The sequence below is a fragment of the Pangasianodon hypophthalmus genome, chromosome 26 (genome assembly GCF_027358585.1).
Source record: "Pangasianodon hypophthalmus isolate fPanHyp1 chromosome 26, fPanHyp1.pri, whole genome shotgun sequence".
NCBI lineage: Eukaryota > Metazoa > Chordata > Actinopteri > Siluriformes > Pangasiidae > Pangasianodon > Pangasianodon hypophthalmus.
In genome coordinates this window covers 302,501-313,517 of record NC_069735.1, presented here as the reverse complement: position 1 = coordinate 313,517, position 11,017 = coordinate 302,501, and the positions used below count along the sequence as shown (strand labels likewise).

The following is an 11,017-nucleotide window of genomic DNA, read 5'->3' as shown; positions in this document are numbered from 1 at the left end:
ACTGATACTGTACTGATACTGATACTGTTACTGTTACTGATACTGATAATGGTACTGTTACTGTTACTGTTACTGTTACTGATACTGTACTGGTACTGATACTGATACTGATACTGATACTGTTATTGTTACTGATACTGATACTGATACTGTTATTGTTACTGATACTGTACTGATACTGATACTGATACTGTTACTGTTACTGTTACTGATACTGATACTGGTACTGATACTGTACTCATACTGATACTGTTACTGTTACTGTTACTGATAATGGTACTGATACTGTTACTGGTACTGGTACTGATACTGATACTGATACTGATACTGTTACTGATACTGTACTGATACTGATACTGATACTGATACTGGTACTGATACTGATACTGTACTGATACTGTACTGATACTGATACTGATACTGTACTGATACTGATACTGTACTGATACTGATACTGATACTGTACTGGTACTGATACTGTACTGATACTGATACTGATACTGATACTGATACTGTTACTGGTACTGATACTGTACTGATACTGATACTGGTACTGGTACTGGTACTGATACTGTACTGATACTGATACTGTACTGATACTGATACTGATACTGTACTGATACTGATACTGTACTGATACTGATACTGATACTGTACTGATACTGATACTGATACTGTTACTGTTACTGGTACTGTACTGATACTGATACTGATACTGTTACTGATACTGATACTGTACTGATACTGATACTGGTACTGGTACTGATACTGTACTGATACTGTTACTGATACTGTACTGATACTGGTACTGGTACTGTTACTGTTACTGTTACTGTTACTGATACTGTACTGATACTGATACTGGTACTGGTACTGGTACTGGTACTGATACTGTTACTGTTACTGTTACTGATACTGTACTGATACTGATACTGGTACTGGTACTGATACTGTTACTGTTACTGTTACTGATACTGTACTGATACTGATACTGTTACTGTTACTGTTACTGGTACTGATACTGATACTGTACTGATACTGATACTGTACTGGTACTGGTACTGATACTGTTACTGTTACTGTTACTGTACTGATACTGATACTGATACTGGTACTGGTACTGATACTGTACTGGTACTGGTACTGATACTGTACTGGTACTGGTACTGGTACTGGTACTGATACTGTTACTGTTACTGTTACTGATACTGTACTGGTACTGGTACTGATACTGTTACTGTTACTGTTACTGTACTGATACTGATACTGTACTGATACTGATACTGATACTGTACTGATACTGATACTGATACTGTTACTGTTACTGGTACTGTACTGATACTGATACTGATACTGATACTGGTACTGGTACTGATACTGTACTGGTACTGGTACTGGTACTGATACTGTTACTGTTACTGTTACTGATACTGTACTGGTACTGGTACTGGTACTGATACTGTTACTGTTACTGTTACTGATACTGTTACTGATACTGTACTGATACTGATACTGGTACTGGTACTGGTACTGATACTGTTACTGTTACTGTTACTGATACTGTACTGATACTGGTACTGGTACTGATACTGTTACTGTTACTGTTACTGATACTGTACTGATACTGATACTGTTACTGTTACTGTTACTGGTACTGATACTGATACTGTACTGATACTGATACTGATACTGTACTGGTACTGGTACTGATACTGTTACTGTTACTGTTACTGTTACTGTTACTGTACTGATACTGATACTGGTACTGGTACTGATACTGTACTGGTACTGGTACTGGTACTGATACTGTTACTGTTACTGTTACTGATACTGTACTGGTACTGGTACTGATACTGTACTGGTACTGATACTGTTACTGTTACTGATACTGTTACTGATACTGATACTGTACTGATACTTATACTGGTACTGGTACTGATACTGTACTGGTACTGGTCCTGGTACTGGTACTGATACTGTTACTGGTACTGATACTGTACTGATACTGATACTGATACTGTTACTGATACTGGTACTGATACTGATACTGGTACTGTTACTGGTACTGGTACTGGTACTGTTACTGGTACTGGTACTGGTACTGGTACTGATACTGGTACTGTTACTGATACTGGTACTGGTACTGAAGATTGTTATTTTTCTGTGGCTTTTCTTTATTGTTGTAATGAAAGTGATGAAAGTATTTTTTATTAAAGGCATTATTCTCCTGATGGCAGATGTTGGAGCAGATGTTCAGTTTTCAGCTCTTTGGTTCTTTCTCTCTCTCTCTCTCTCTCTCTCTCTGAGTTTAGATTGGACACATGATCAGACTGGTTAAATCTTTGTGCATTTGTGTTTGGTTTGGTTTTTTTGGTGTAAAATGAACAGTACACAGAGCGCACGCGGAATTGACTCTCCTTATCTCTTTAATGGGATTTTATAAAGGAGCTCATTCAGAACTCAAAATGGCGTGAGATCCGATTTCACGCCTTTTTAGGTCCGCCTTAAGTGAGCGATAACGGCTGCGCTCCGGGGCTGTTTGCGCAAGGCCGTGTTTGCGCTCTGCGTGCGTGTGTGTGTGCGTGTGTGTGTGTGTGTGTGTGTGTGTGTGCGTGTGTGTGTGTGTGTGTGTGTTTGCGTGGCGCAGAGACACTCGAGCGTCCCCCGGCAGGCGCGCACCATCACGGCGGCTCGCGACCTCGGCGCCCGTTTCCGCTCTCTCCTCCGGTTGCCGGGCGCCGCGGTTCGCCTCGCGCTCTGTTTGCGCACAGGCACAATTACAGCCTCGCGCGCGCAAATATTTGCTGAGAAAACACAGAAGCACGGGGGCGCGCGCGCGCTCCGCACTGCCGGTGGGTATAAAACGCTCGCGCAGATAGCCGCGTACAGCGGCGAGACCGAACAGCGCGCGGACCTGCACCGGAGCACGGTAAGGAACCAAAACAACAACAACAACAACAACAAACAAACAAACAAACCACTGACTCGCTCACTGACACGCGCTGAGAACCGAATATAGAAATCCAGAACCTCTCAGAAGTGAAGGTGCCGGTGAACGTGCTCCTGACGCTGCAGGCTGGAGCTTTATTTAACACACCTTACAGACCACTGATCTACAGTCTCATTACAGGTACACGGAGAACTACTGCACCTGCCCTCGCCTCTGGCTTCAGTACCTTCAGTAGCTTTAGTACCTTCAGTAGCTTTAGTACCTTTAGTACCTTCAGTAGCTTTAGTACCTTTAGTGTGTATCGTTTACACAGAAAGGTGCGTGTAGTTTACCTTTAAAGCTTTATAGTCCAGTTATGTACCTCATTGTTCCAGCACCATTTCCATGTTAAAGGTGGAGAAGATAAGAAGGTACCACCACAAGGATGAGGAACCGTACTCTTTAGTACCCATTATTCTGAGAGGATTGTCCTGATGGAAACGTGTCATGTTTAAGACATCACAGTTCTGCATGCTGAATGCGCACTACATTAATTCCTCATTTTAATTCTGTTACGGTTTTATTTCACTCTTCTATAAACTGCTCGGAGTCCAGGTCATGTTCCTCAGCTCAGGATGATACTCGTTCATTTCAGACTCCAGATTCAGGACACTCCATAAACCGGAAAATATCTCGGAGCTTTTCCTGAACTTTGTTTTTGAGCACAGAAAGCTGAGTTTTTATCAGCTGCTGAATCTTACAGAGTGTTTTTCTTTATTTCTCCTTCAAAATGAGCTGATTTCATTTTAAAGAACAACAGAGCAGAGATTTTATCATTAAAACATCATCAGATTATAGAACACAGACCTTCATTATTTTATACATTACAGCAGTTTTACACACATTTCTTAAACATGAACATTCTGGAAAAAGATGTTGCAGTAAATTAATAAGAAAGTGTGTAAAATGTAAACTCTACATCTGAACTACAAGAGACGAGCGGCGTCGCTTTTCTTTTCCAAAGTGTCTAGTGGTTACCATAAAACCCTGCATCATCATCATCATCATCATCATAATAATAATAATAATAATAATAATAATAGTAATATTTATACGCGAATCTCACGTGCTCCATGGTATATAAGGCAAACAAGACAAAGGAAGCCATAAAAATTATACTAATATTTCCTGAATGCATGTTGTATAAAAAACACAGCAATGATAATTACTAGATCATAAAATATTAAAGGATTTTGAATTAAACCCAAAGCATTCTGAAGCTACTGATAACCGGACCTCAGTGTCCTGAGAGCTGGTCACTCTCATCACTACACACACACACACACACACACACACACACACACACCAGTATCAGATCTGTGTGAAAGGGACAAAACGTGTGTTTTGTGCAAATACCTTTGTTTTTGCGAACTTTATTTCTGAGAATGTAGAATTGATGTTGCTCTTCTGAACATCTGAACTTTATTAACGGAGCTTCAGTTTATTCCAGCAACCGTCTTTTTATTTCTGAGTTAAAGTGCAGTACTGAAGAAACGTCATTACACTGTCTCCGAAAAAAAGTACTAAACTCTACTGCACTGAACTGTCTCATTGCTGGGGTGGTTTCCTCCAGAGCACATCTTTTATACCTTTAATGTGTCTTTTACCTGGAAATGTGAACGTGTCCCTTTAAAGATGATTTAAGATACAGCACTGTGCAAAAGTCTTGGCACCCTAATTTTTTTTAGTACAAACTTTGTTATAGATGTTTATTTTCTGACTTCTACATTATTGATTCAGTACAAAAACATTTTAGATTCCAAACATTAGTTTTCCAGCATAAAATGAAATGTTACAGAAAAATGTTTGTATGTCAGTAAAGAAAGCAGCAGATTCCATAAGAGACACTTTTCAGATAAAAACATAATGAAGGCTGCTGGGTTTCGCTGCAGAAATAAGAAGCGAGTCGACAGTCAAAGTCTCCAGAAGAACTGTGGCTGCTTCTGCAAGATGCTCAGTAACACTTCCAGCTCATTTCCTTATAAAACTGCACACACTGCACCTCAGATACTGCTTTATTTATTTAAAGTGAAGGATCGTCACATTAAATACTGACTTTGTTTCATTTATTACTGTTTACTGCTCTTTATAGGATTTTATTAATGTAGGAACGTTTAATTTATTATTTTTGAAGGCGTCTTTACTCTACAGCATTTCTTTACATGTGACTCAGACTTCTGCACAGAACTGTATATACCTGGAATTTAATAACCACTCATGTACCTTTATAAACATTCTACACACACCTTCCCAGGTACAACACACACACACACACACTACAGGAACATAAGATGTACTCTTCTGGTCCAACAACAAGGAAATGTACAGTTGGTAGCTTTATTTCTGAGAGTGATCCTAGTATCTTACCCTGTTGGAATCTGTTATTGGTAGGATGGCAGCAAGCGTAATCAGAACCCTGAGTGGTTTCGGACCGAGCCGTGCAGCTCAGACCTGCTTCATTCCCGCTGATGAAGACGAGCTTGAAGACGAATATGAAGAGGAGCTCAGGGACGAGGTGGAGGACAGCTTCGAGGAGGAAGAGGACGATTCCACAGGCGTCGAGTCTCGAGTCACAGATCCATTAGCTTCTGATCTGTACACGGAGATGACGGATCGCCTGCTCCGCTTCGCCGAGCTCATCAGCAGCGACGTGCAGCGGTATTTCGGACGGAGCCAGGACTCGGACACGTGCGACACGTACGCAGGAAGGTCACGTCCCGAGGTCACTGGCCGGCAGCGGTACTATTCCGACATCATTCGAGCGGCATCGTCGGAGCAGGGGGACGAGCCGGAAAACCTCGGGCCGCTCGCAGAGCTCTTCCAGAACACTCAGGTGAAGAAGCAGGGATTACCCATGATTCAGCGGCGTCTGCCCAGCAGCTTCTGGACCGAGCCTCGTCCTGACCACCTCTGTGTCAGTGCTGATACTCCGGACATGGTGACCTGCTCCACAGAAACCACGAGCACTAACACCAACATCCCGGCTATTAGCATGAGCAGCTCCAGCACTCCGGACTTCAGTGACTTACTCGCACACTGGGCTTCAGACCGAGACAACGGCTCAGAGTTCAGCTGTGAATACCAGCTTCCGTAGGAGCTCACGTCACAACACACTTACACACACATACACACACACACACACACTTACACACACATACACACACACACACACACACACACACACTTACACACACACACACACACACACACACACACTTACACACACACACACACACACACACACACACACACTTACACACATACACACACACACACACACACACACTTACACACACACACACACACACACACTTACACACACACACACACACACACACACACACTTACACACACACACACACACACACACACTTACACACACACACTTACACACATACACACACACACACACACACACACACACACTTACACACACACACACACACACACACTTACACACATACACACACACACACACACACACACACATACACACACACACACACACTTACACACACACACACTTACACACACACACACACACACACACACACTTACACACACACACACACACACTTACACACACACACACTTACACACACACACTTACACACACATACACACACATACACACACACACACACACACTTACACACACACACACTTACACACACACACTTACACACACACACACACACACACACACACACTTACACACACACACACACACACACACACTTACACACACACACTTACACACATACACACACACACACACACACACACACACACACTTACACACACACACACACACACACACACACACTTACACACATACACACACACACACACACACACACACATACACACACACACTTACACACATACACACACACACACACACTTACACACACACACACTTACACACACACACACACACACACACACACTTACACACACACACACACACACTTACACACATACACACACACACACACACACACACACTTACACACATACACACACAGCTTCCGTAGGAGCTCACATCACAACACACATACACTTACACACATACAGACACACACACACACACACACACACACACACACACACACTTACACACACACACACACACACACACACACACTTACACACATACACACACAGCTTCCGTAGGAGCTCACGTCACAACACACATACACACACATACACACACACGTACACACATACACACTTACACACACATACACACACATACACATACAGCTTCCATAGGAGCTCACGTCACAACACACACATACACACACACACACACACACACACTTACACACACACACACACACACACACTTACACACATACACACACAGCTTCCGTAGGAGCTCACGTCACAACACACATACACACACATACACACACACGTACACACATACACACTTACACACACATACACACACATACACATACAGCTTCCATAGGAGCTCACGTCACAACACACATATACATACACACATACACACACATACACACATACACACACAGCTTCCGTAGGAGCTCACGTCACAACACACATACACACACACACACACAGCTTCCATAGCAGCTCATATCATAATGTGTAAAATAACACACATACACACAAATACACACATACACAACACAGATAATTTGTAATTCTTGTACATTTTGTGTTTTGTGTGAACTGGGAAATGTTTGTGAATAAATGTTTACTGTAAAAAATCAGACTCAGTTAAATATCAGAGTTTGTGACACAGAAGCTGCAACATGCGAGTAAAGTTTCCTTCAACAGCCTGATTCCTGCTTCAGTCACTTACATCATTAATAAAACTAATAAACATAATTAATAAAACTGTAATAAACATCATTAATAAAACTAATAAAGATCATTAATAAAACTAATAAAAATCCTTAATAAAACTGTAATAAACATCATTAATAAAACTGTAATAAACATCATTAATAAAACTGTAATAATCATCATTAATAAAACTGTAATAAACATCATTAATAAAACTAATAAACATCATTAATAAAACTGTAATAAACATCATTAATAAAAATATAATAAACATCATTAATAAAACTGTAATAAACATCATTAATAAAACTAATAAGCATCATTAATAAAACTAATAAACATCATTAATAAAACTGTAATAATCATCATTAATAAAACTGTAATAAACATCATTAATAAAACTAATAAACATCATTAATAAAACTGTAATAAACATCATTAATAAAAATATAATAAACATCATTAATAAAACTGTAATAAACATCATTAATAAAACTGTAATAAACATCATTAATAAAACTAATAAACATCATTAATAAAACTGTAATAATCATCATTAATAAAACTGTAATAAACATCATTAATAAAACTAATAAACATCATTAATAAAACTGTAATAAACATCATTAATAAAAATATAATAAACATCATTAATAAAACTGTAATAAACATCATTAATAAAACTGTAATAATCATCATTAATAAAACTAATAAACATCATTAATAAAACTGTAATAAACATCATTAATAAAACTGTAATAAACATCATTAATAAAACTAATAAACATCATTAATAAAACTAATAAAAATCATTAATAAAACTGTAATAAACATCATTAATAAAACTGTAATAAACATCATTAATAAAAATATAATAAACATCATTAATAAAACTAATAAACATCATTAATAAAACTGTAATAAACATCATTAATAAAACTGTAATAAACATCATTAATAAAACTAATAAACATCATTAATAAAACTAACAAACATCATTAATAAAACTGTAATAAACATCATTAATAAAACTGTAATAAACATCATTAATAAAACTAACAAACATCATTAATAAAACTGTAATAAACATCATTAATAAAACTGTAATAAACATCATTAATAAAACTAATAAACATCATTAATAAAACTAATAAACATCATTAATAAAACTGTAATAAACATCATTAATAAAACTAATAAACATCATTAATAAAACTAACAAACATCATTAATAAAACTGTAATAATCATCATTAATAAAACTAATAAACATCATTAATAAAACTAATAAACATCATTAATAAAACTGTAATAATCATCATTAATAAAACTAATAAACATCATTAATAAAACTGTAATAAACATCATTAATAAAACTGTAATAAACATCATTAATAAAACTAATAAACATCATTAATAAAACTAACAAACATTATTAATAAAACTGTAATAAACATCATTAATAAAACTGTAATAAACATCATTAATAAAACTAATAAACATTATTAATAAAACTGTAATAAACATCATTAATAAAACTGTAATAAACATCATTAATAAAACTAATAAACATCATTAATAAAACTAACAAACATCATTAATAAAACTGTAATAATCATCATTAATAAAACTAACAAACATCATTAATAAAACTGTAATAAACATCATTAATAAAACTGTAATAAACATCATTAATAAAACTGTAATAATCATCATTAATAAAACTGTAATAAACATCATTAATAAAACTAATAAACATCATTAATAAAACTGTAATAAACATCATTAATAAAAATATAATAAACATCATTAATAAAACTGTAATAAACATCATTAATAAAACTAATAAGCATCATTAATAAAACTAATAAACATCATTAATAAAACTGTAATAATCATCATTAATAAAACTGTAATAAACATCATTAATAAAACTAATAAACATCATTAATAAAACTGTAATAAACATCATTAATAAAAATATAATAAACATCATTAATAAAACTGTAATAAACATCATTAATAAAACTGTAATAAACATCATTAATAAAACTAATAAACATCATTAATAAAACTGTAATAATCATCATTAATAAAACTGTAATAAACATCATTAATAAAACTAATAAACATCATTAATAAAACTGTAATAAACATCATTAATAAAAATATAATAAACATCATTAATAAAACTGTAATAAACATCATTAATAAAACTGTAATAATCATCATTAATAAAACTAATAAACATCATTAATAAAACTGTAATAAACATCATTAATAAAACTGTAATAAACATCATTAATAAAACTAATAAACATCATTAATAAAACTAATAAAAATCATTAATAAAACTGTAATAAACATCATTAATAAAACTGTAATAAACATCATTAATAAAAATATAATAAACATCATTAATAAAACTAATAAACATCATTAATAAAACTGTAATAAACATCATTAATAAAACTGTAATAAACATCATTAATAAAACTAATAAACATCATTAATAAAACTAACAAACATCATTAATAAAACTGTAATAAACATCATTAATAAAACTGTAATAAACATCATTAATAAAACTAATAAACATAATTAATAAAACTAACAAACATCATTAATAAAACTGTAATAAACATCATTAATAAAACTGTAATAAACATCATTAATAAAACTAACAAACATCATTAATAAAACTGTAATAAACATCATTAATAAAACTGTAATAAACATCATTAATAAAACTAATAAACATCATTAATAAAACTAATAAACATCATTAATAAAACTGTAATAAACATCATTAATAAAACTAATAAACATCATTAATAAAACTAACAAACATCATTAATAAAACTGTAATAAACATCATTAATAAAACTAACAAACATCATTAATAAAACTGTAATAATCATCATTAATAAAACTAATAAACATCATTAATAAAACTAATAAACATCATTAATAAAACTGTAATAATCATCATTAATAAAACTAATAAACATCATTAATAAAACTGTAATAAACATCATTAATAAAACTGTAATAAACATCATTAATAAAACTAATAAACATCATTAATAAAACTAACAAACATTATTAATAAAACTGTAATAAACATCATTAATAAAACTGTAATAAACATCATTAATAAAACTAATAAACATTATTAATAAAACTGTAATAAACATCATTAATAAAACTG

The 11,017-nt window shown here is 34.4% G+C and overlaps 1 protein-coding gene across 1 annotated transcript; it reads left to right on the top strand.

Annotated features, from left to right (window-relative positions):
- The first annotated feature begins 1,810 nt into the window (after window positions 1–1,810).
- Window positions 1,811–6,273, top strand: percc1 (proline and glutamate rich with coiled coil 1). Its single transcript, XM_053229765.1, has 2 exons — window positions 1,811–2,929; window positions 5,381–6,273. Exon 2 carries the CDS (start codon window positions 5,382–5,384, stop codon window positions 6,081–6,083), a length of 702 nt encoding a protein of 233 aa, XP_053085740.1. The 5' UTR covers window positions 1,811–2,929; window position 5,381; the 3' UTR covers window positions 6,084–6,273.
- The last annotated feature ends 4,744 nt before the right edge of the window (window positions 6,274–11,017 follow it).

Excerpts from the sequence above, each read along its gene's own strand:
- percc1 (XM_053229765.1), top strand. The coding sequence starts at position 5,382 with ATGGCAGCAAGCGTAATCAGAACCCTGAGTGGTTTCGGACCGAGCCGT.